Source organism: Erithacus rubecula (assembly GCF_903797595.1).
Source record: "Erithacus rubecula genome assembly, chromosome: 24".
NCBI classification, from domain to species: Eukaryota; Metazoa; Chordata; class Aves; order Passeriformes; family Muscicapidae; genus Erithacus; species Erithacus rubecula.
The window spans coordinates 4,241,731-4,268,113 of record NC_136676.1 but is presented as its reverse complement, the minus strand read 5'-3'; the positions used below and the strand labels follow the sequence as shown (position 1 = coordinate 4,268,113).

Below are 26,383 nucleotides of genomic sequence, written 5' to 3'. Positions count from 1 at the left end.
CCGCGGGGTCCGGGGAAAGAACCTCTCCAGCGGGGGAAACGGCTGCCGGAGTCGGTGTCCCGGAGAGGGACGGGCCGTTCCCCCGCGGGGTCCCGGCACCGCCCGGCGATCCCCACGGACACGGACTCGCAGCCGGGTCTGGGTGCGGGTGCCGAGCCGGGTCCACCCCCGCTCGGCCGCGGCGCGGAGGGGCCGCGCTCCGCCCCCGCCTCCGCCCCGCGCAACTTCCCCGCGCCGCGGCCCCCCGCCCCCGCCCCGCGGGTGCGCGCAGAGACGCGCGCGCGCCCAGCCCCGCCGCGCCGAGCCGAGCCGAGCCGAGCCGAGCCGAGCCCCGGTGAACCGCGCCGCACCGAGCCGCACCGAGACGCGCATGGGACGCGCAGCCTCCGCGGGCGCGCAGCTGCCCCGCCGGCGCTGAGGGGCCGGAGCACCGGAGCGCAGGCCCCCGTCCTCGCCGCCGCCGCCGGGCATGCCCGCCCCGCCGGCCGCCGCCTGCCCCGCCGCTGAGCGCCGCCGCGGGCGCGGGGCGGCGCGCCCGGATGGAGCGCTGAGGCGCTGAGCCCCGCCGGGCCGGGCCGGGCCGGGCCGAGACGTGACGATGTGGATGCGACGGCTCCCGGGAAGCAGGTAGGAGCGGGGAGCGATGGCCCCGCGGGACAGCGCTTGGGGCATCCCGCCGCCGGGCGCGCTCGGGGAGCGGCGGAGTTAAACCCTGAACTTGGAGTGGGGAGCGGGGAGAGGGCTGGGGAGCGGAGCGGGGTGCGGGATGGGGAGCGGTGTGCGGAGCGGAGCGGGCAGCGCGCGGTGCTGCCGGCGACTGCCGGCGCTCGGGAAGGCGGCCGGTCCGCGCTCCGCGCCGTACCGGGCTCCCCCCACCCGGTTCCCCCCGCCCCGCTCGCCCGCCCTGCCCTGGAGATGGATCCGCGGTCAGAGTCCCCTCGCCGGCTGCTTGCTCCCCCCTGGCCGCCCCGGCGGGGGCAGCTCGGGGGAAGGGGCTGGGGGGCGTCCGGGGCCCGGGCAGATGGATGGATAGACGGATAGACGGATAGACGGATAGACGGATGGATGAATGAATGAGTGGATGGACGGATAGATGGATGGATGTGTTTGGGAGATTAATCGAGAATTGCAAAGCAGAGGAGACGGAGGCAAAGTGTTACGTAACACATTTTCATTACCGCTGCGAAGTCATCTGAGCCGAAATCTTGTTATTTCCATGGTGCTATGGCTGGAGAGCCCTGGCCCCTGCCCCTGTATGTGTGCGGCCCCGGTAATACCTGGATTTTGGTGGTTTGAGCCCATCTCAGTGGAATCGAGTGAGAGAAGCAGAGGGTTAAACAAGTGAGACCCTAAGCAAAAGTGAAATCCACGATTTATTTCGTTCTCCTCAACCCGGTTTTGTATTTGGAAAGTCCTGGGTTTGAGCGGCTGTGCTGGGCAGGGGTCAAACCTCAAACGTCCCTCCACCGAGCGGGACGGTGGTTCCGGCACATCACCTGCTGCTGGGGAGAGGGGTCCCAAGGCGAGGAGTCCCGAGCGGCCACCCCACTCCCGCAGCTGGCAGCGGGCCCTGTGGCTGCTCCCCGGGGAGCAGGACCGGGTGGGCAGAGGAGCTGCGGGGTGAGCGAATGGGTGGGTGCAGCCCCCACCGCCAGCCCTGCCCCACGCAGCACCTCGGGGAGCGCATCAGCCCGCGCCGCCCCCCGCGCCCCTGCGCTCTGGCAGAACATGGCTGCAGCTCGGGGGCACGGAGAGAGGCAGGCAGGGCCCCCCGAACCCACGGACAGCGAGTGGGGATGCGAGAAACCTTTATCCACCATCCGTGGGAATCGCCGGAGGCTTTGTCCCTCTGCCCGGGCTGTGGATGGAATCCTGGAGGGTGAAACCTGAACTGAGGTTTTGTCTGTGCTGAGCAGCTGCGGGAGGCCCTTGGCCTCTGTTCCACTCCCGTGCCGCGCCGCATATTCCAGAGGCACGTGGCGAGCCGGCTTCCAGTGCCCACCTTCTTTGTCCCGTGCTCTGGCTGGTGCACCCCGACATCCCGGGCACACGAGCACCTTCGCGCCGGAGATGTCTGTCCATCCGTCAGCCAAGGATGCCCTGCTGCTTGTGGGAAGGACAGTCTGTGGTGATGTAGTGACCTTAGGGATTCCTCCCGGCGAAAGCACCCGAGGGTTTTCTCAGGGTGCCACGCGTTTGGATTTATTTCGTGTCAGGTGAAAAGCCCAGTGGAGCTGGAGGGCCGTTTCCCAAGGCTGGCGCGGCAGAAGGCTGTAATCCTGGGAACAGAGGACGCCCTCTGCTTTGTTATTTTTGAGGAGAGTTTAGCAATGGAAACAGGAGCCCTCCGCTTGCTTCTCTCCTCGATTCATTCGCCTTACGAATTTCTGTGCTGTGCATCCTGGATCCCCAGCATCAGGCTGTCCTTTCTGCCACCTCATCAGCTTCCAGTCCCTCCGTGTTTTATTTTTAATAAGAGATAACTTTACTGCTAACCTTGCCTGCCACTCTCCCTTCTCTCTTACTCTAATTGCTTCTGGCTTTATTTCTGACATTTCCCATGTCATTTCTCCTCATTTTCTCTAAGTCTACTAGAAAAATAGCTCCAGGAGAAGCAGTAGAGCTTTTCAGCGCACGTTTCACCCCGCTCAGCCTCTGCCTGGAGCGGCTGCCTGCGGCGGGGAGATGGTACCGTGCTGCTCCTTTCAAGTCGGATCCCTTTCGCCCGGGGCGGTGGCAATGCCTGACCTCGCGGTGAGCTGCGCTCCTCCGCCGGGGAGGGCAGGACCTGTGCAACCACGTTGCTCAGAATTATTCGGTTCCCACGAAGGGGAACTGCCGATCCCCGGTTCGGAGCGGGGCTGAGCGAGCAGCGCTGCCCTGAAAGCAGCGAGGTCGCAGGGATGCTCCAGCACCGCTCTGCTCTTGGCAGGTGTGGGTGCTGCTGGGCAAAATCTGTTCTTTGGGGAGGTGGCAGTGGTTCTGCCAGCCCCTGAGTGTGCACAGACATTCGTGTGCGTGCACACGCCTGCGTCAGTGCCTGCGCCCGCCTGCGAGGGCACGGCAGCTTTCTGCAGCGTGCCACGCTTCCAGCGCTGCCGAGGACTTCCCCTCCATAGCTACGAATATAATGTTTTAAACAATATGCCACAGTTTTTACAGCTTTGAGCTCTGGAGTGATTTGCAGTAGGAGTAAAACCACCGTTTGCAATTTCTCGGCGATTGTATAAAACAACTCATTAAAAGCATACATCCCTGCACATTGGCTCCGTGGAAACTTTATGGGCCTTGTAGTTACTGCCAAAGAAAACATTTTCCATGAATTTCACTCATCGGGTTCACACTGTCAAGTGTAGATTCAGCCGCTCGTCAAAGATGCAAGCCTTGCAGTCTGGGAAGTAATGAGAGCAGTAAGCAGTGGGAGTTAATGGCCTCCACTGAGGAGTCCTTACTCATCCTGCATCCACACAGGGGCTGAGCTGGCTGCTCCCGGGTGGATTGATTGCCACAGAAATTCATCTGGTGTCACTGGCTATGATACTTAACAGCCACAATAATGCTTGAATAAACTGCACTTTTATGCAGCGGTTCGTACCTCCGTGCTGGCAGCAATTTCCCAGATGAGGCGAGGGGAGCGGCGCAGGGCTTCGGCAGCCGCTTCCCAGAGCATGAATAATTGTTGTAATAACAGCAGAGCCACCGCCTTGTCGCTGTGGTGTCTCCAGTGGGGTGGCAGGTGGGAGTTGCTGTAGTGCTGCCACTTGTCTGGGAGGCTTTGAGGCTGCCCCGTGTGCCAGCTGCTGTGCCAGCCTTCAGCAGGAGGGACACGGGACGGGCGAGCTGCCGGCCCAGCTGCTCCTGGGACTGGAGCACCACAGCTTGGCTCTGCCATACGTAATGGTCATCTGCTGGAAAAAGTTGCTAATGTTCCTCCAGAACCCAGCCTGTAAGAGGGAAGGGCAGCCAGGCACAGGACAGCTCTTCAACCTTTTTCCCACCTTCCCTCGCCCAATCTGATTCTCAGGCTCTCCCAGCATACCTTATTTACGTCAGTGTCTGTAGGTATGTATGGATACAGGGCAGTGGTGAGCACTGCTGGCAGCTCCCAAGGACAGCTCCATAGGGTGTGAATAAGACAAGGGACTTCCAGCAGGTCTGAGGTTCATTATGAAAATGTATGCATGCCTAAGCCTTTAAATATAGCTAATGGGAGAAGGACTGGGAGGAAAGATTACCAAGATTTCCGGAACCTCAGTGTGCTGAGCAGGAGGAGCAGGAGCTGCTCTGCTCTGGGTTGTGCTGCCTGTTGTTCTCCTTGAGGGTTGGTGGTGACCAAGTGGGCAACACCAGTTCAAGCCCAACAGAGCTTGGGTTTGACAGCAGCACTCTCCTAGCAGGATAGTTCCTGGAGGCTGAGTGTGTTGGGTGGGATCAGTGGATGGTGTGACACTGTTGGTTCTTTCACCCCCTCCTTTAAAACAAAGGGGTTTTACTCCTATTCTTCCTTCCATCCTTCCTCCCTTCCATCTTCTTTCCCTCTCACTTTGGGTAGTGCTGCTAGGAGGGGTTCCTGGCCAAGGTCAGCATCCTAGCAGTCACCGTGGGTTATGCATGGTTGTTGCTGAACCTGCTGCTTGGTCCCTCCTTGCCTTGGCTCACTGTTTTCATAAGAGATTTTTGCACTAAAAGAACGTTAAACTCTGGACCTGAAGTGACTCCTTAAAAATGGAATTTGATATGAATATTTCCTGTGGCTCTTCTTACTGGGACTTGCACCTACAGACTTTGATAGCTTATATAATTTCCTGTGATGGAGATGTACTTCATCTAATTTCACTTGGAAATGCATTGATTAAATCAGAACTGCTGAGAGATTTAAACTGAGTCTCAGTGGCCTGAACCTAACTGTGGGAGGTTTACCTGCCTTCATCCTTCAACATTAATTTGGTTTTATGAGGATTCCTTGTGAAATGAGGTTTTGTCTGCTGCTGAATCTCTTCTGCTTTCTGGGCTTATCAGTTGCTTTCTCTGGCCTTGGCAGCTCTGCAAGGCAAAGCTGTGCTAAAGCCTCCGTTCAGTGCAGCACTGAGCTCCTTCACTGGGGACATGGTGGGGACTGATGGGCATTTTGGCTCTTTCACCCCCAAGTGCTCCTTAAACTCTGCCCAAGCTGGAGGCAAAGTGTCCACACTGCCTGTGGAGTGGTAGCAGAGCTGGGTGCTGTGTTATGAGGTGCTCACATTGGGCCAGGGATGCTGGGTGTGATGCTCTGGGAGCAGGGTGGAGACCTGCCCCAAGTGCAGCTGTGTGGGAGTGTCCTCCCATCAGTGCTGACAGATTTGGCATTTATAGTCCCAAGCAACACTGAGAAAAGGAGGAACAGCCCAGCTTGGCTGGAGGTGGATGAGCAGCTCCACGGAGATGAGCAGGGGTGGGGTCAGCAGGTGCTGGGTGCCCGGGGCAGGAGGCCAAAGCACCCACTGGGACTCGCCTGAGGGCTTATAAAAATAAATAAAGCCAGTCATTCACAAAGTGCTCATTTCCAACTCCGATCTGCAAAATGTCTCCTTGTGACTTGGAAATGATGTGTAGGCAGGAGATATGCTTTGACATGCGACGATTTTTGTTGAAGTTTGCTCTGAAGGTCTTTCTCAGCAGCTCTGCTTTCCTGGCAGTGCTGGAGCATCCCAGGGGCACTGTGTCCCCGCTGCCAGTGGCTGCTGTGTCCCCATGAGCCAGAGCCATTGGGAGCAGAAGCTGTTCCTTGGCACAGCATCTCTGTGGGTATGGAAAGGACTCTTCAGCTCCTGCTGCAGAAGCTGGCAGGGAGGAGAAGCAGCGCCTTGGCTGCAGAGCTGCTCCAGACCCTGGCTGAAGCATCCATGGGATGAGGCTTAGCTGTGGCAAGGTGGGAGCAGTGAAGCTTTGCTGGCCTGGCTGCATTGCCAGCGCTGCCAGCTCCACTGACTTCCAAATAAAGGCTGAGCAGAAGCTGCTTCAAAAACAACTCATAGCCTGGGAGCACTGAGGTGCTTCCTTCAAGAGGCAAGTCTGGATGCTTGAGGTGGAAAAACTGGAGCTCACCAAAGGGCTTGTGCCCTAGCACAAGAGGCAAGGAGATGGGAACATGCTGGTGCAGGGGTGACCATGAGCCACAGGGCACAGCACATGCCATGTGAGGGACCACACTGTGCCACACAGGAGAACAGATCTGTGGCTTTCAGCTACAGCTTGGTGAGATTGATGGTTCCTGTCCATAAGGGTATTGTCCACACCTCTTCTGCAGCATTCAGGGATGGTCAGGAGAAACTTCAGCTATGTTTTATAGCCCTGTAGATGGGGAATGTGGCTGTGTGATGCCAGCTGAGGAGCTGTGGAGAGCTGCTGTGCTCAGCAGGGGCAGGCTGGGGAGCCTCAGCAGCAGCGTTGGAGCGCCGGTGAGAGCGAATGCCGCTAATTGATGTTGCCACTTGACTGCACGCCATTCAGGTTGAAGATGTGACAAGGTTGGGGGCAGCCCAGGTTGTCCCCCCTGGGAACTGCCTGCCTAGCAAGCACAAGCACACGCAGCTTCCTCAGGGACACGTTCTGTAATTGCCTGAGTCCCGTGCGTGACCCCAGCCCTGCTCCCAGAGCCTGTGATAGCATCTCTGCTCCCTTTGCAGGGCTCGAGTAATGAAGCATCAGTTAATTGACATGGACGAGGACATCCACTTAAAGACCCACTGGTACATGGGTGATGAATGCCAGGAGATGAAGCCTCACATCCCGCTGGGAGCGTGGTTGGCTCTGCCTTTTTCCAGCCAGAGCCAAAGCTTGGCTGAATCCGCAGCGGCGGGGCGTTTATGTAGGGAAAGTGTCACCATTCCAGATGCCGGCAAGTGTTATTTTAGAAAGAACTCCCAAAATGAATCAACCTTTTTTTTTCTACAAGTATCTGTCATTCATGGGTTTTCTTACGAAGTTTTTCATGGAAAGGATAAGGATGAGTTATTCATCTTCTTGTTTCTTGTCTTTGCAAGAGGCTTTGCTTTGGCATCATCTGACATGACACACTCAGGACTTACTCTGGGTTCCTGTCAAAGTGACATATTCTCTGGCAAAATCAATTTTGTTAATTTTGATGGATGAGGATGGAAGTAAGGCTGCTGGCACAGGTACCTTTGAAGGAAGTTGAGATACTGAGGGATGTAGGAGGTCATCCCCTGCTGCCAGCCCATGGGAGATAATGCTGCAAAAGTTTAATCTTTCCTGCAAAGGAGATTATTGGTTTTTTTAATGAGATGCATAGCACAGTGATCCCTGACACACTGGCAGTTGGGCTCAGAGGGGCCATGCCCCCAGTGGCACAGTGTTCTTGAGGTCCTGGAGGAAAATCCTCATCTGCACTTCGATCCATCAGGATTTTGCCATGGCTGCAGTGGGAGAGCCTGTGAGTTGCCTGGTTGCTGTCTGCACAGCGAAATGGCCATGGCAGGGAGAACAGCTCTTCTCCATGGAAAAGAAATTGCTTGGTGCTAAAAGGGATTTAAAACTCTCTGTGACAGGATCAAGAGTCTTTGCCCCAGAGTTCATTCCTGCTGCCTTTTCTTTCTATTTTAGCTTGGCTTTTTCATCATCTTTTTGGGCTGTTCTTTCTCCATGCTGCGTGTCACGCTGACCCTTCTCTGGCAGCAGGATGTCCCTGTGATTGGGCTGGGCAGAGCCTGTGCTGTCTCAGGAACCAGGGGGGCCAGGAGCTCCCCAGGACCACCAGCCAGAGCCTCAGCTGGGCAATGCAGTGCCCTGCATTGAGCTCCCAGCTCCTGGGCCTTGGCATTCTCCAGGCTTCCCTACTGACGTTTCACACCTTCAAAGACAGCTCTGCTGCTCCATTTTTTCCTATTGTATTTCTTGCTCCATAAAAGCCATCTGTTCCTCTTTCTGCTTTCAGAGTCTTCATTCCTCTCATCTTCTCCATTTCTGTTAGAGTTTATGGAGCTTTTGAAATTATTGGCGTGCTCCCTGTGTTCATTCCTGAGGATGGCTGCTGAGGTTTCCAGGCAGGCTGTGCATCTCTGGGCTGCCAGGGACTTCCCGGGAGAAAGACAGGTTTGGATCTCAGTCACTGCAGGACAAATTGAGAGCAGCTCCACCCCAAGATTGTGGTGCTGGAGTGAAGACCTCAGTTAGCTGGACTTCCCTGTGTGGACACCCAGCCTTTGCCATGGGGAAGGGCTGGCTGGGCCCTGTGCTGGTCATCCAGCTGCTTTCAGTGGGTCAATGCTTGTCTTTGCTCCTGGAAAAGTGGAGCATTATGGGAGGTCATCATTAAAAATCCCATTATGAGGTATTTTCTCCCTGGGCCTGTTCCATGGTTGGAGGTGTTTCCCATTTAAATGGATACCACAGTGAGCTCTGATGTGCGGCTCCCGTGAAGACACATTATGTTACAAAGACACCGCAGACCTCCTTTAATTGTTTTGTTTTAAAGCTTGTTAAGCTGCTACTTTAGATGTACTGAGCCAACTTATTTTTTTTTTAAGATCAAAGCATTTCCTGCATTCATTGTAATGACACGCTTGAGTACATTCATTTAGAAAATACGATCAGTGCTGGGTTATTTATCTGGAAAGCTGTGGGGTTAAAGGACAGCATAAGCTGTAGCTTTGTGCCACAGTTTTTCTCTCTGTAGCTCCTTCAGACCTGAGGGCTGGGTTGACTAAGTTTCTATCTCTTGGAATTACTTTGTGGGTATGTATTCAGAGGAACAAAACCCCTCATAAGGCTCCAGCTCCAGTCTGGGATCTGGCAGGACTATTTCCATCCCAGTGGTGAAAGCCTCACTTCTGCCATCCCATTGCATCCCATCCAACAACACTGGGCATTGCATCCTGCTTGGACACACCAATGCAGTCTTTTTATCCAAGGGGGAAGCCTGACCATCCTGCAGTTGATTGTGTAGGAGGCAGATGTGTGGCAATGGAAGAAAATTTATGAGCAGGGGAAGCAGAAATTCTTCAGATGGCAGCTGTGAGAAGTGCACTGTCCTGCCTGTGCCTGTGTCCACAGCAGGGAGCCTGTCAGCTCAGCCACTGGCCTTATTTACTGTGGGCTGCGTTAACTAACACCAGGGATGATCTCTAAGCTCTGGTTTTAACATGCTCCTGCATATGCTGCAGTCCTGTTCCCTCAGCAGACTGATTTTGGTACATAGGGGGATGTTTTCTGCTGCTGTCATGGGGACGGGAGAAGGCAGCACTGTCTCATGTGCCAGGACCTCCTTGGTCACCATCAGCACATGAAGCCTGGGCAGTGATTCTGTGGTGTGAGTGAGGAGATTTAGGTAGAAGCTAAAATGAGGGGGAAAACCCTAATTTCCTTAGGTTTGTGGATTGTTTAAATATCAGAAAGAGCAGAGCTTGAGGCTATAGCTCTTCAATAAGATTTTGGTAGATCTGGAAATCTGGAACTTCCCAGCAAGTTGTGTCTGAGCTGGAGCTCTTGCTGCTGCCTGGTCCCCAGTGCTGGTGCGGAACTGGGGGGGGATGAGTGGGGTAAATTGGCGACAGGTGCCAGTTTGGGCTGGAAAGCCAGTGCTCACAAACCCCCTTTATCCAGGAGGGACAAAAGGCGAGTGTTATAGCTGCTGGGTTGATGAAACACCCCACTGTCCAACCCTGCCACGCTAAATGCACGCAGTGTTTGCTGGCTGGGCGGCCGGGCGGCGGCGGGGGAAGCGACAGCCGTGCTGTGCCCACTGAGGGGGATGCTCCAGCAGTGCCATCACTGTGTGTGCAGGGAGGGATGCTCCAGCAGTGCCATCACTGTGTGTGCAGGGAGGGATGCTCCAGTGGTACTCACACTGTGTGTGTTGGGAGGGATGCTCCAGCAGTGCCATCACTGTGTGTGCTGGGAGGGATGATCCAGCAGTGCCATCACTGTGTGTGCAGGGAGGGATGCTCAAGTTTTACCCACAACATGTGTGCTGAGGGGGATGCTCCAGTGGTACCCACTCTGTGTGCAGGGAGGAATGCTCCAGTGGTACCCACCCCATGTTTGCTGAGGGGGATGCTCCAGTGGTACCCCATGTTTGCTGAGGGGGATGCTCCAGTGGTACCCACTCAGTGTATGCTGAGGGGGATGCTCCAGTGGTACCCACCCCATATTTGCTGAGGGGATGCTCCAGTGGTATCCCACACTGTGTGTGCTGGGAGGGATGTTCCAGTGGTACCTGCACTGTTTTTGCTCAGGGGGATGCTCTGGTGGTACCCAGGCTGTGCCTATTACAAGGGAAGCTCCAGTGGTACCAAGGCTAAGCCCACTGTGGGGGATGCTCAAGCAGTACCCAGGCTGTGCTGCTGGGGGAAGATATTCCAGTGGTACTTGCCCCATGCCCACTGGGAGGGATGCTCCAGGAGCACCCACTCTTTGCCTTGCCAGGAGGGATGCTCCAGCAGTACCCTGGAATGCAGAGCCTGAGCTTGCCACTGTGTTGACCTCCTTGGGGAGCACTCAAGGCAGTTCATCCCCTGGCTTGGCTGAGACCTGTCTCGCCACGCTGGCAGATGAACCTGCAGCAGTCTGAGTCTTCCCAGGGGAGCCAGACTGGGCTCAGAGCTCCTGCTGACAGAGTGCTGGCAGGTAAATTACCGAGCACTGCTCTTGCACAGAAATTTGCAAGAGACGTTTTTGTTTGAAGATGTATGCAAACTTCTGGGCTTCCCACTCTGGCACTTCTCAAATTCTGTCTGAAATAATCCCTTAAGACCAGGGAAAAATCTCATAAGCAGATGTCCTGCTCTCTCTAGAGCCAGCTATGCTGGGCTAACCATAATGGGCAGTGTTGGCCAGCTTGCTGTGTCAGCTCTCACACTCATCCTCAGGCTGGCTGGAGGCACCGGGTCTTTTGTACTGTCAGTGTCATTTAAAATATTTGAAAATGGGAACTGAACTTGAAACTCAGGGTTAAAGGTTGGCTCAACTTTGGCAGCAACTGGGAGCAAGAGCAAAGGCTCTTGCCTTTGCAGTGATGTGCCTGCTCTGCCTGCTCCTTTTGACTCTTCCCCACATTGCTCTGCCAGATCCTGACTCTTCGTGGTGTGGCTGTGGGGTGCACCAGAGAGATCCTGGTGGGCTCCAGCCCCATGTGCCTGCACTGGGGCTTTGCCCTTTCTCTGCCTCTGGCGAAGGACAGCCCGGAGGCGGGAGCAGCCGGAGCTGAGCGCTGACGGCGCTGGCAGGGGCTGCACCTCCCGCATCAGCACATTGGCTGATGGTACCGCTGGGTGTTAATTATGCCTTCCGCACTCGCGGCTATTCAAATGGTAAAATTGTTTATTTGCAGCTGGGTGAGCTCAAGGCAGAGGCAGGAGAGAGAGTGGCTCCCACTGCCACGGCTGCCCTCTGCGCCCCTCTAACAACTCCCCAGGGGTGGATCCAGCCTCCTCCATCCTGGCATTTCCATCCTGGGGGACCCATGGCTCCCCAGCCCCGCCCAACCCTTTCCTGCCCAGTTTTTCCAGGGAAGTGGGTGTTTGCTGTCTGCTTGGCCACAGCAGCATGGCAGGGAGGATTCAACCTATTTCACCCTCTGCTGATTTCCTTCCATGATAAATCTCATCCCCTCCACTGCGGGAAGCGGCATCAGTTTAATTACTTGTGGGGAGAAGGGGGCAGCGGAGGAACTTAGGACTTGTTTTAAATATCACTTTTATTAGCAGGTAATCCTGAAGCTCAGGACTGTAATATAGATAGGTAGTGATGTGGCACATTTAATTTACTTAGGTGCTACTGTGTGTCAGCCTTTGTGCCTTAAGTCCCAGTCCTGGCTTTAAAGAGCTTGGCAGCCATATTTTCACAAATTTATAATTATCTGGGAAGAAGTTGGGGCTACAGATGGCGCAGTGGGTTGTGTGTTCCTGGTTCCCATTGGATCTGGGATCAGAGAAGCTCATCCTATAGCAGAACATAGCTCAGGAGGGAGGTCTCCATGGTGGCAGCTGATGCCTGGTTGTGGGGTGGGACATGGTGGACACCATGTGGGAGTGGTCCACGAGGTCACCTGCTGATCCTATGTCACAGCTTGCACGTGCCTTTTGGCAGTCACCCATGCCACCCTCTCATGGGATGGTGCATCTCTCCTCCTCCCAGCCCTGGGGAGAGTCCCAGAGTGCAGAAAGGCAAGGCTCCATTTCCATGGTGATGGTTGGTAGTGTGACAACAAAGGACAGTCGCTGCACTGCAGGGATCATCACACAGGACAGCAGGGTGGAGAGAGAGGAGAGCAGCTGCAGCAGTGGCTGCAGTCCCCACCTCAGAGAGGACACACAGTCGTGGGCCAAGTATCTGCCACTGAAGTTTTCCCCTCTTCTTCCTGCTCCAGTGTGAAAGTCACCCACTGGGATGCAGCGGCCTCATTCCATTCTCTACGGGGCCACTGAGCTCCTGCACGTTCTCTTACAACCTGTCCCACTCTAAATGCCTTTGTAGGACAAGCAGCCACGCTGCCAAGGATGCTTTTCCTAGAGCGTGGAGCCTTCTTTCCTACCTTGTCTTGCCTGAAAAGGAAACATCACCCCAACTCTCTGACCACAGCTCCTGCTCCAGGCATTCACAGGAATATTTCTGTCCCTGCCTTGCTTGGTGTTCAGAGATATGAAATGCTCAGAGTTCGTAAATCACCCCAACAAGGACATAACCTTGATTCCCTGTGCAATACCGATAGATTACCTAACAGGAGGCATGAAATGGAAGAATGGCTCCATTTGTATAATTCTGCATTAAAAATCAGCCTATTCTACAGTTAATGCTCCTGTGAAGTGTCTCCACAGGCACAGGAGAAAGGGGCTGATGCTGGAGAGCAAAAAAGGACCTTATGAAAGGGACTGCACTCTAGTGAGCCTTTGAGGCTTTGGGGAAGTGGGTTAGTGCTGACGGGTGGTGTTTTGATGTTTGTCAGAGCCGTGATCCCAGTTAATTTTCAGATACATTACCAGAGCTGGGAGGTTCAGAGAGCACAGCAGGTGCACTGGATTAATCCATGTCCTGTCTGCAGTATCAGGGTTGCCTGAGGTGCTGCCACCACAGAGGGTTCCCAGGACTGGGGCAGGGGTTGTTCTGTCCTGTTTCATGCTGGATGCTCTCACTTTCCCTCTCTGCACGTGGAGGTTGGTACCATGTGTGCAGTGGTGGGAGCAGCCAAGTTCCACAACAGCCTCTTCCCCACTGCTGAGGAGAGCTCACATCCTCCAGCATCCTTGGAATTAATCTCTCTCTCTAGTGCCAACTGTCCTCCTCTTCAAAGCACATGGCTGCACCTGGAAAGATCCAAGAAGTTGTTTCATACAGAGGAGGACTTCTGGAAGGTGTGTTGGGTGGGGAAGCTGTGGTGGCTCCAGTGCAACATCCCCTGTTCCTCCACCTTTGGAAGTGGAATGGGCTCAGTTAGGCTCAGGAAATAGTCCTGGAGTGCCTGATCCATGTCATTAGCTCAGCAGTTTCCTTGAAATCTGCCCTCATGCTTCTTGCAGGTAAATATTTGTAGGAATTCCATTTCCTGCATGCAAGAGTGGTTGCCTCATCATTCATGGAGCCCAGGGAGAGGATTTGTGGCTGCTGGGAGCCAAGGCCTTGGATGAGGAGATCAAGGACAGGATTTCATTTTCTCAAATATATCCACTCCATGTTTCTTTATCTAACCCAGTTTCGGAGTTTTATTGAGTTTTTCCTGGAATTTGAACAGTATTTTGGGATAACATTCCCATTCACCTCCAAGATGGGAAAGGAAGTAATGTGAAAATTGCCCACGCTCCTCACATTTCCTTGCAAAATAGGTTGTGTGTGCTTGTAGGGGGGTGAGGAATAACCAAAGCCCTGATTCCCAAATGAGGAGCGTAACCACAGCCCTGCCCAAATGCATCCCTTTGGCCCACGTGTAGCCCCAGCCAGGGCAGGCTCCGTGCCCCCAAACTGGGGCAGATGGATGCTGTGTGTGGCTCTGGATGATGTGTTCCCTTATTTACTCCGGAGCCCCTCCTTGGGTGCACTGCGAGCAGCACAGGGTCCTCTGCCTCCGCTCTGCTGTCCCAGAGGAGCAGCTCCTGCCATCGGCGAGGTGTTGGAGCTGTTTGATGTCTCGGCAAAGCAGGAACGCCCTCCCGGCCTCCGAGCAGCGGTGACTTTGTGCTGGCGCTCCCGAGAGGAGCGCGGTGCTCTCCTGCCTGTTCAGCGAGGCGGAGGCGGGGGGACTCCCGGGGCGCTGTGCCGTGCCGGGCCGTGCTGTGCCAGCCGCAGCGGGCTCTCCTGGGACAGCCCAGGCTTTCTGGGGCAAGGACAAGGCGGCAGGAGATGCGGGCGGGATGTATCTCCGCTCCCTGGCTGGCAGGAGATGCGGGCGGGATGTATCTCCGCTCCCTGGGTGTGTTCGGGATGTGTCACCCCCGCTCCCTGGGTGTGTTCGGGACGTGTCACCCCCTCTGCCCGCCGTGGCAGGGGGCTGTTTTGGGGCGGGGGCGGCAGGGGAGGGCAGGGTGGTCCTGCCGCATCCATCCCCGCCGCCGCGCCGGGCACATCACGCTGCGTTGCCAGGACAACGGCAACTCCTACACGCTGCTATTTATTCTGAAGGACACTTGCTCTTATCTGTTGTTGCAAAGCCCTCAGAAGATCGCATGCCGCGCAAAATTCCTCCGAGGTAACCGGACTCGCTGCTTCTGTCCCTGAAGCCGCCTGCTGGGGACATGCCAGCCAGCGGGGTGGCTAGGAGGACACTGGGGTGATAGTCCTTTGGGTGGCATCACTTGAAGGGATGTTGGTGGGAGGGAAACCCAAGCTGTCCTCGGGGCAGAGAGGGATCTGCCCCATCTGAGTGTTCCCTACTGTGTCCATCCCCATCCCAGAGCCTCTGTGAGCAGTGCCAGGAGTGAGGGACACTGGTGCTGGGTATCACCAGCTCTGCCTGGCCATGCTGGGGCACAGGTTTCCATCATGACCCAGGGGAAGACAAGTGCTGGATGTTGCCTATTCCCACACATCCCCCTGATGCAGCTGTGTCAGGCAGGTTCTGCAGGAGCAAGCCCCTGCAAGTTCATGCTGCCATCGCCACAGCCTGAAATATCACAAGGAGACAGGAGGAGATGGAAGCAGGGGGAATATCTGTTTTTCCTGTGAGCTGCCAATCCCAAGCACCAAGAACTGACATTTTGTCTTTCAGAAGTTTCCAGGCAGTGGCTGGGATGCAGCGAGCACCAAGTTTGGGTTGTGCACATCTTCCCTTGCTCTGTTCAGCAGCTGTTCATAAAAGTTCTGAACGTGAGCAACACCGACTGCTGAGAGGGGGAGGTCTGTGGGTGGGCACAGATGATGTGAGTGGTGGCACCTGGGGTGAGTGACATGCAGGAGGTGCCCAGCACCTTTCCTTCCTTGCAAGGAGATGTTTCAGGTCATGTTGGGGAGCTGGGCAGAGGCTAAAATCAAGCCTGACGTGCTACAGAAGTGATCCTGAGCATTGCAAAGGTGAGTCTGTGCTTGATGATCCGGCTGGAGCATGAGCTTGTGGCTCCTCACCAGTGGAAGCACAGCATTGCCTACAGCACGTGGGGGACACTCTTCATGCTGCCACCACTCTGTCGGCCTCTAAAAAAACCCACCACCACCACCACCACGGTTTGGGTGGTTTGTGGTTTTTTTGAAGCCTTGAAATCCTTCCTCCCCCAGCCTGAACTATTTTGGTTTCTGTTGTCTGTTTCTGGCTCTTCCCTTTCTCCTTCTGCGCTGTTTCCTTGCGTTGCCTTCTCCCTCCCCAAAATAAATGTTGTTACGCTTTGAAAAAATACCCAATTAGGAAAAAAAGCCGAGATCCTCTGAGCAGAAAAAGCCTGTGCCTGGGAGTATCCAGGTCAGCTCCTTTAGCTTTGCTTGCTCACGCACAGAGGGAGTGTACAAATGCTTCTGTCAACCAGATGCACATTCTGTCGTGCTCCCAAGGACTGTGCGGGCGCTGCTGCAGAGGATTAGCCCGTTTAGCCATGTAAAGCTCTCATTAACTCATGCTGAGTTTGACAAAAGTCTTTCTCGTGTAAAAGCTGAGTAAAATGGAGTAAAGATTTTTGGGCTTTGGCCTAATGATTTTTTTTTTCCAGGGTGGGGAAGGAAAGGCAATAAAAATCTGCCTATCGGAGGTTTTCTTGCCACTTTACACAGGGCAGCATCATAGAGGAGACATGAGGGGAGCAGAACCTCAGTGCAGTGCCACTGGGGACAGGAGAGGGCTGTGACGTGATGTGACGTGACGGTGACATGAGAGCAAAATTGTAACTGCTGAAGCTGCCAGCAGATCAGGGATGTTCCAGCTGCTCCAGGGCAGCAAAAGGGGCTGCTCCTGCTGCCCTCCCTATCATGTTCAGCTCAGGTGCCCCATGCCGTGGGAGGGGATGTGCCGTGCCCCGTGGGAGGATGTTCCTGCTGCAGCGTGGGTGACTGCCACGGTGGGAGATGGGCTCCATGTGTGAACACAAGAGCCCACGGACTCGTCTGCTCCAGCCCTTTGAAGGATTCATCATGCTCCCTGTGGGCTTGGGATGTGCACTCTGATACCCCTGCATCTCAGTGTCCCTGGAGTGAAAGCTTGTGCTGCTGGAGCTCTGCTGGGCTGTCTGCTTTGGATAATTCGCTCCGAAGGGCTGAGTTTGGGCAAAGCAGGCACTGGCCACTCCTCCAAGGTGTTTCCTGGTAAAACCTACCCTCAGACAAACTGATAAGTCACGGTTGCGAGTGGGGATCCTCAGCCTGCCATGTTGGTGGTGGTAGTTTTCGGGGGAAGGGAGTGGACTGTGTCCTCCGATGCCATTTTTGGGGGACTCTGGCTGGATAATCAAGGAGGACAGTGATAGCCGTGGAGCCGGGCCATGTTTTGGGTGGCTGGGCTCGGAGATATAGGGTGTACCATACTGGGAGGGTGAGCTGGGATGCCTCACTAACACGCTCCCTGTCTGTCCACAGGTCAGGTTGCCCGCTCGGAAGCCATGCTTGGATTTTAATAGCCATGTTCCACCTAGCCATGGACCTTGCCAGCTGCCAGCCCGCAGCCACCGGGACTGGGGGGAGGCTCTCGCCACGGCCGGCGCTCCGGCACAGACTGTCGCGTAGCTCGCTCTGGGGCACGGCGAGCGGGGAGGACGAGCTGCAGCGCCCCGGGCCCCCCTGGACCTGCGCCCCCGCGCCCCCTCTGCAGAGACCCCGCTCCCGCCGGCCGCCCCCCGCCGCCCCTCTGTCCGCTGCTCGCCCCCCGCGCCGGCCGCGCTCCCGGAGGGGCCGGCGGCACCTGCGCGGCCGCGGCTTCGCCCCGCGGGACGGGCGCCCCACAGCCCTGCCCGAGGTCATCGTCTGGGGCCCCACGGGCGAGGAGGACTCCCTGGAGAGCAGCACGCTGCCCAGCGCCTTCGCCACCACCACCACCGCCACCGCCACCGCCGCCGCCACCACCGCCACCACCACTGCCGCCGCTGCCACCGCTGCCACGCCGCCCCGAGTGCCTCCCAGCACCGCGGCCCCCGCGCCCGCCGGGGACGGGCCCCGCAGCAGCCCCGGCCGCACCAGCACCGCCGAGCCGGCCGCCGGACACAGCAGCGGCGGCAAGGATGCTCGGCCGCCCCGTGGGCTGGGGGACAGCACAGGTAGGGTGTGCCGGGGGCTGGGGAGGTGGAGGGGTGTCACGATCCGCTCAAACCAAGCGGGAGTCGTGAGGGTTCGTTCGACCCTAGGGTGCAAAAGACAAAAGGCAAGACGCTCAGGTTTGTTCAGCAGAAAGCAGTAATGCAGTTTATTGCATGTAACAATTTAGTTTTGCTATAGAGAGAGAGAAACAGAGAGTTAGAGGAACGAAGAAAAAGGGGGGAGAGAGAGAGAGAAAGGAAGGGACGTCGTCCACGAGTCGTCTGATGACAGATGCGTCTTGGATCCGTTGGGGAGAAAGAGATCTCAGGGTCTCTTCAAGAAAGTCACTTTTTATAGTCCTTTTCTAAAGCGAGTGGCCTCTGGCCAAAAGGTGGGGAGATTTATGGACTATTGTATGCAGAGATCATTGCTCCAAGAAAGAGGTGGAACAGGGCGCTACAGCCAGTAGCTCGAGAGCAGCGTGCCATGGCAGCACCAGGCACACCTACAAACAAGGTGCTTGTGCAGCCAGGCCAGAGCTCAGGTCCAGAACGAGTGTGGGGTCCCGGAGTCTCAGTCTCTAATGATGGTCGTGAGGCAGATCAGAGAAACCTCAGACTGACCCTTACACGGGGACATCAGGAGGGGTGGCAGGTCCTGGAGCAGAGCGTTTGCCGCCGTGGGAGTGTCCCGGTGGCAGCGCTGCCTGGGACAGGAGTTAGTGTGACATTAAACAAGAATGGCGGTGCTGATTATCGCTTTTATCCGAGGCGTTTTCCAGCCGCTTGCTGTGTTTTCCCATTACAGTCTCCATCCACAGCCCATCTCCCGTAATCGCGCTGAGCACCACGCTCGGCTCAGCAATGCTTTCCCCCAGCGCTGGCTGCTGCGTGGACATGGATGGGAAAGCTGCTTCCCATTTATTGCAAATTATATTTGTTATTGCTGATATTAAACCGTGGGATACCGGTGGATAGTTTACAGAATTTACTCACTGTGCATCGACTGCTTTGAGCCCACTGCGATTTTCTAGTCGAAATGAATAGGAATTTTATGGCCTAATCTTAATCCCAATTAATTTATCCAGCCAGCCCAGCTTGGCAGAAAGAGACGATGTAACCAGGATGTTGTTCCTGACTTAAAGGAGTTATTTATAGCCGAAACATAACTCCCAGCCTACACACCTTTTACAAAACGCTGGAATTGGCTGGATAGATCAGCCAGGGAGTATCGACAAGGGCTGCAGCTTTGCTGCTCTCTGCATGATGAGAGCAGCAGCCTGGTCTCCCCAGACCTACCCTGGTCAGTGCCTCTGGCCTCAGTGGCATCATCCAGTCCAGGAGGGTGGGGTCCAGGGGACTTGTTGCCATCAGCCAGCTACAGGAGTCCCTCTGCCGGCACCAGCTGCAGGAGGATGGTTCCTGACATGTGCTGGGGCTCTGGGACTTACTGGAGTGGGCTGCCTTGTTTAGGCAAAGTTGAGCTGACAGTGATGCCACCCACCCGCTGGTGCCACCACTGCTGTCCTGCGTGGCCCCAGAGCAATGGGAGCAGCAGCCCTGGCAGCTCCCAGGGGGCCAACTCCTTTAATCTGCAAGGCTTTAGCTCTCATTAGGGGCTTTCTCCAGGATCGGGAGTTCTTGCTAATTAACTTCTCTTCAAGCAGTGAATGTGATAAATTCTTTTCCGGGTCTGAAGGCCCTGTTTGATCCCAGCTCATCCACCCTCAATTGAAAAACTCCTGGGCTCCAGTTGCACTTTTCCTTCCAGTGCTGGGGCTGAGCACCCAAGAGATCTCTCAGTACGCTCCCAGTGGGAGCTCCATGCCCCTGCTGTGCCTCAGGACAGCGTTTTGGGAGCGAGCAGCCAACACTGTCTCAAAGCAGGGTCCGTGCCCGTGCCAGTTTTGCTGGTGCAGTGCCTGTGCGAAGCTGTGCAGCTTCCCAGCCCTGCTCCGCTCTGTTATATAAGCTGTAGCGGCTGGAAGTGTTTGTTCTCTGCTGGGAAAAACATATGGCTACAAATGAGGATGAGGTAACTCGCCTGTACGGTTTATTTGCCTCAGTGAACATTGCCAGTCCCTGTCCAGTGAGGCGCCCTGACGGGAGCCCAGGGTGGGTGGGGTGCTGCTCCCACTGCCCATGGTCTCTCAGCTGTCCCTGGCACATGCCTGGGGGGGTCAGGGTGGAACCACCTGTGTGTGGCACCCACAGGAGCTGGCAGAGCTGTCCCAGGGCTGCTGGAGCCACCCAGATCCCCAACATTCTATTCTATTGGAGCAGCTGGTTGCTGTTGTGCTGCTGCCCCCATGTCCCTCCTGTGCTGTCATTGTATCCCTCTGTGCTTTGCCTCTGGGCCCCTGGTGATTCTGTGGGACCACAAAGTCCTTGGGGTGCACACAGGCTGGTAAAAAGAACCACTTCACTTAGCAGAGGCAGCAGTGCTCACTGAGATGAGCAATAGGAGCAGCTCCGCTCTGTCAGATCTGCCTCTCGCCCCCCCTTCCTCCTTGCTGAGGAGCGAGAGAAAAAAGGCAGAAACAATGCCTCTGTGAGTCGCTGACAGCAAAAACAAGCTTTAAAAAACTCCCCTGGAATAGGAATTCCTCGGCTCATAGGCAGGAGAGGCAGCAGAGGAGTGATGGCAGGTAATGCTTGGGATGAGAGCAGAGGAGGGTGCGTGCCTTAGCCCAGTGGGTGCTGCCGTGGGGGTTCAGGTGACCTGAGGCTCAGGTGTTCCTGTCCCAGTGCCACCCCTGTGCACAGCACTGCTGGCATCAGCTGGGCATGCAGGATGTTCATCCAGGCGTAGTTTATGCTTGTGCTTTTCAAAAACGTGCTTCCTTCTTCAGGGCTGTCATAATCATTTTACACTGGAGTGGGGAAAGAGAGGAATAATTAAAATTCCAGCATGCTGTAAGTGGGAAGGGCTGTGAGGAGCTTTCACCGGGCACTCTCCACGTGGGCTGGCTCCTCCACCAAGGCAGATCATCCCCAGGTCCCACAGCCTCAGCCAAAGCAGAGAAGAGTGGAATGAATCAGAGCTGTTAGAGCAAGGCAGGAATTGCACTGGCTGGTTTGTCCGAGGCTTCTTTCAGGAGCTTTAGGATAAAGCTGTCTTTAATTAAACCTTTAAGTGCTTTATAAGGCAGAAAACTCCATGTGCTGTCTGCTGCTCTTAGGGGTGTTTGATGGCCAGTCGCGGCGCATTTGGCACCGTGCTCAGTGAGCTTGTGGCAGAGCTGGTGTTCAGGGACACCCCTTCACCAGGGCTGGGATCTCCTGGGGGAAGGTGGGGGCCATGTGGCTGCTGGATCTGAGCTGGTGGTGGCCCCAGGCCACTCACCACCCCCTCCCCACCTCCAGCCGCCAGTGTGTCAGGAATAAATAATAATAGAGGTGTTGCTTCCCACGGGTGATGACCCTGCCTCCAGAAAGAGGGTGCAGTAGAGGGGTGCTGGAGGCGAGGAGATAGTAGATGCAAAAAGCTTCAAAGGAATTAATTAAAGATAAAATGTGTTTAAAAAAAAGCCTGGGCAGTGAGGATGGAGCTGCCTCTTTGATCCGCCGTGCCAAGGCGGGGAGAGATGCTGCAGCTGGGGGACACAGAGGAGGTGAAGGAGCTGGCACCACGGGTTATCCTTCCTGGGAACTGCCCTAAGGATCCCTTGTCGGGCTGTGCATCAGCTGCAGTTCTCCTGAATGGTGGAGGATGAGGCTGGAAGCAAGGAAGGAGCCAGGCCATCAGCTGAGCTGACGGGACACTCCCCGGATGCGCGGATGGCGAACGTGCCTGTGCACATCCTCCCACGTGCATCTCAGTCAGCCAGAAACTCTCCTCTGCTGCTCTCCAAGTATTTATTGCTTGGTGATATTTGCTATAACACCTGAGAAGATAAGTCCCAGTCTCTTTAGCATAAGCCTCCAGGATTTTTCTTCTTGGCAAGAACATTTCACAGCAGCAGCAGCAGCGGGAGGATGTTTTCCTTCTTTCATCAGTCCAGCTCAAAATACCTGGAAGTTACCAGAAACCTTGGTGATTTTTTTGCTGAAAAGCTGCATTTTCACCTCAGGATGACTAACCCTCCCTGGGCTGGGTTTCAGAGAGATCACTGATTTACCAGGTGGAAAACCAAGCAGCTTTGCTGACCCCAGATTTTCCAGCAAGGAGGTGTTGGGAAGAGCAGACCCGAGGAGATTTGTTATGTGGTGGATTGGGCAACAGAGGAACTGGCTGTGTACATTAACAAAGCTTCTGCTGTGTCTCCTCCCCTGTATCAGACCCTTGTGGCTTTTGTAAATTATTTTCCTTACAAGCTATTAACCAGCAGTAGGTTCATGTTACGGCCAAATCTGGCTGATCCCCCCTGGGAAAGGCCGGCAGTGGCAGCAGGGAAGCCACACCACACTCCTGATTGAATTGTTCTGTCCACAGGCAGCTTTATCAGGGAATGAGGTTTTTGGGACTCAGATGTGATTTCTGATGGCTGGGGAAGCTGTAGAGCCTCTTGAGTCCAGCCACTGTGCCCCAGCTTCTTCACAATGCTCAGGAGGAAGCATCCTGATGCTCAGGGCATGTGAGAACAGAGGAAGGAGACTCGTGGCAGGGATGAGGATGGGATGCTGAGGAGAGGGAGATCCACACAGCATATGTGTGGGAAGAGACTGGGGGTAGCCATATCTGGCCCATACGAGTAACTCTAGTTTTCTCCCTTTTAAATGAAATAGAGCTGTTTTCTCATTTTTCTAATTTTATGCAGCTTCAAGGCCTTGACGAGGGTCTTCAAAGAGTTGCAGCTCATAGCTGTTTTTATTGGGAAAATGAAAAATACAGGCTCCCTAACCAGAGCTGTTGAAATAAAGGCCTTGGGGGATAGAGGTTCTCTTTGTTTTTAATTAAGAGCTTATATCTCCTGTTCGCTGCCATTGCGCGCTCCTGCAGTAGCAAGACATTAGTCTCAAATGGATTTTTCTCCTGGAATTAATTCCATTGATGCAGAGCTGTCCGGGAGCCGTTTCAAAAGGTGGCCAGAAAGGCCAAACCTCAGCACTTTCATCTCAGCAGCAAATATATGGTCTTTAAAATAACAGATAAAAAAAAAGCCCTGGCTTTGGCTTGCTCTGAGAAGATTGGGGTTTTGCCCGGGATGTGGGGAATCGGGAGCTGGGCTGTGCTGCCTGCTGGGATTCTGTGGCCCCTCTCCCCCCATCAGGGGGATTAGAGGCCCCAGTGAGAGCGTAGTGCACACGGACAGCACGAGAGTGGAAAAACCCAGAGATATTTCAGCATTTCCGAGGGTTCAGAGAGCGCCTTTGAAGAGCTTTCCCTCCTGGCAGGCGGCGCGCGGAATTCTGCTGCACTAGCAGAAGCGCAGCGGCTTGGACACACTTTCGGTTCCATTAAATACTTCTCCTGTAATTACCCTCTAGTTAAATGGTCACTGCGTCAAATTGCCTGGTAAAAGCCTTGGCAGGGGGAGCCCTCTCCGGGCTGAGGCGTTGGCAGGTGCAGGGGACAGTGCTGGGTGTCCCTCCCTGCCTCTGCCCTCCTGCAGCTCCCTGTTTCCCTGTTAATAATGCGTAATTACGTGGCTGCCGGGTTCTGTGACCTGCTGGGATCCCAGCTTTTGCCATGGAGATGAGCAAACAAAACCCAGGCGCTGAAATTCCTGCTCCCAGGGTCTCTCTCTCTGGGGGCACGGGCTCTCATGGGGAGCTATGCCTGTGCCTGGCAGCTGCCTACACTGGAGGAGGAGGATTTTGCTCTGTGAGCTATTGATTTTATCTTTCAAGTCCCTTTCCTCCATCCAGTTGGGCTTCAAGGGCTGTGTGTAAAATACTGCTTTGCCCTTGGCAACATCTCTGTCCATCTCACCTCACCCCCCAGGGTGCTTTATGTACATTCCCCCTCAAAGGGTGCCCCATCTATTAATCTCACCCCTCACAGATTGGATATTTGCTTTATCTTTCTCCATATGCCCCTAGGAATCCATTCCTATAGGAAAAGATTTGATATATTTGTAAATTAAGAATAAAGACCTGGTAGTGTTTATTGCAGCAGGTATTGCTATAGGGCTTCCCAGGGAACCATCACAGGCAGGTCCCTTCCCTCCATCCAACACCACCGTTGAGACAAAGATCTCCTGTCCCCTTGAAATCCCCCTGGCTTCTGGTGCAGAATTAATACAGGATGCAAAGGAACTTTGCTGTGCCGCTACATATGGCAACTTATGTGTGTGATGGAGTCTAAAATTATCCAGCCTTTCTTAAAATCCATGTGTCCTGCTCTGAGGAGCTGCCATCCCTACCAGTGCTCAGCCACCTGCAATCTGTTCTGCCTGTGCCTTTCCCATTATGTAAATGCAAGGATTAATTGCATCGTTAGGTTCTCCTGCCGCCCTGCCGCCACTGCCTCAGCTCCCCGCATTGAGGAAGGTCTCATCCCTGAATCCACTTCTGTTTTCAAAGGAATCGGGCACTGGGCTGGTTCGATTTTATTTTTAGAGTCTTTCCTTTTATCTTTTTCGGCAGCGTCCCACTGGGAGCTGCTCCAAGGCTGCCGTGCAGGATGAGCCGGGCTGGCTGTGCCAGGGTGGGCGTCACTCCTAACCTGGCACTCGTGGGCCAGAGCTGCCCCCACGCTCTCCTCGGGCCCGTGGGGACACGCTGCCATCGTCACCACCCTCTGGGAACTCACAGAGTGGTGTTACCATATACAGAAGTGCTTCTCTGGACCTCACCTTTGGGAGGTGGGGTGCCTCCCTGTGGTATTTTCCCTGTGAATTCCCCCTGGGAGATGAAACACAGAGGTGGAGCAGCCGAGGAGTGAGCTCTGGCCCTGTGGCCAGCATAGGGGCCACAAGTGAAACCTTCCCCACGAGTGGTGGCTGCCCCAGTGCTGCCCAGTGGCCCCCAGGCACCCCCAGCTCAGCTGAGCCATGGCCCTGGCACTGACACCATCCTTGCCACAGACGGATACAGATATATATATAAAACTGCTTATTTTCCTGTCATTCTAAGATTTATTTATTTATTAAAACTACCATCCATCAGGAGCTGCAACATCTGTTTGTGAAAAATAGCACATCCTTGGGCTGCAGCCAGGAAAAATCATTTCATTATGAAATTGCAACTGTAAGGCAGCACAAAATCACAAACATAGTGTACAGCGAGCTGCTTTTGTTTCCAAACTGCTCATTAGGAATGATCCACGAGCCAAAATGATACCCCGTGGAAGGTGAAGAGGGGGAAATGATCCCACCCAACCTGCAAAGCGAGCAGCCGTCAGTGCTGTAATTATTATCCCTGGTGAATCCCGCACCCGGTGCAAGGCTGAGCTCGTCTCCCTTTCCATCCCAGAGGGGAGATGTCTTCACTCCTCTTCCGTTCTTCGTGCCTAATTCGGGCTGACAAGGAACATACTTGAGAGGATAGGAAATGAGGAGCCTGGTTTACAGATTATTTTGTGTAAGGCAGGAGAGAGGATTGCAGCACCGCTGCCGGGGGCTGTGTGTGGCCTGGCACTGTGAAGGGCTGGTGGGGGGCTGTGTGGGGAGGGGGCTCTGCCAGGGTCCCCTCAATTCCCATCCCCACTGTCTCTTTTCTTCTGTCTGCAGGTCTGGCAGTTCATCAGATAATCACTATTACAGTGTCCCTCATCATGGTCATAGCTGCGCTGATAACAACTCTTGTCTTAAAAAATTGGTAAGGTCCCTCCTGCTCTGCTTGGCTTGGGGGTGGTATGGCATGGGGACAGGGTGGGGATGGAGGTGCTCATTCTGCTGCAGGTGCCAAAGCCCGTGGCACCTGCCAGGATGCTTTTGGAAAGGCATTGCAGGAGAAAACAGGGGGTTTACACCAAAGGATGTGTGAGGTTGGTGCATCAGGGTTCAGCTGCACCACCACAACTTTCCCACCTCACACCACATGGCCAGTGGCTTTGGGGACCAGGATGTGACTGGGGTTGGGTGGAAAGGTCTCATGGGACATGTGCACATTGCTGCTGGGGCTGAGTGCCTCAGCACAATGCCACCTGGAGAGGTCAGAGCCATGTGTTGGGCCACAGCAGGTGTTCCCAGGATCTGCCCAGTGCCAGCAGCAGCTCCTTCTCTGCCTTCCCTAAGGAGCTTTAATGCTGCTCCTAAAACCTCCAGCCTGGCTTGGCAAGAAGCAGCTGCATCTCCTGCCCTTCCCTGGGACCCCAGGGATGGAAGGGCACCTTCCAAGCCCCTCAGGTGCCATGGTTTGAAGCATGCCCCAACCCCCAGGTGCTGCCAAGCTTCTCCAGCTCCATTTGCTCCCATTTATTCTCCCAGTGTGGCTGAGCGTATGGCAAAATAGGTTATCTTTCGCTCCAGGCGCTCCTCACTTTACCTATTTTCCCAGGGAAACTGCCCTACTTTGAGGTCAGCCTTGCTGGCATAGACACATGGCTGCAGCACAGGGCTGGGGGAGAGCAGCCAGTGACTCTCCCCTCTGGCCTGGCCCAGCTCTGCATGGGTGCTGCAGCAAATCGATTCCTGCAGCCAGGAGGCAACAACAGCACCAGGTTGATGAGGAGCCTGCTGGCTAACTGGGATGAGAGGAGAAGCCCTTTGCAGGGCTGTGGAGGCATCTTCATGTTGGCAAAGCTGTAATGCTGAGCATGACTGAATGGCTGAATTACATGGCTGTAATGCTCAGCTGACTGAAAGCACTGAGGTTCTGGCCCCACATCTTTGCTTTGAGGAGCAGCCAGTGACGCTCCCGCC

General features: G+C 55.1%; 1 protein-coding gene across 2 annotated transcripts in view; it reads left to right on the top strand.

Moving 5' to 3' along the window:
• Positions 1 to 303: 303 nt before the first annotated feature.
• AJAP1 (adherens junctions associated protein 1) overlaps positions 304 to 26,383 on the top strand; it is a 34,316-nt gene continuing 8,236 nt past the window's right edge. For both annotated transcript variants that reach the window (XR_013776758.1, XM_079325995.1), the window contains exons 1-3: positions 304 to 627; positions 16,981 to 17,654; positions 25,250 to 25,337. Coding sequence is in view for 1 of the 2 variants with exons in the window: in XM_079325995.1 (XP_079182121.1) it covers positions 599 to 627; positions 16,981 to 17,654; positions 25,250 to 25,337 (791 nt within the window). In the remaining variant the exon portion in view is untranslated. The remainder of the gene's footprint in view (positions 628 to 16,980; positions 17,655 to 25,249; positions 25,338 to 26,383) is intronic.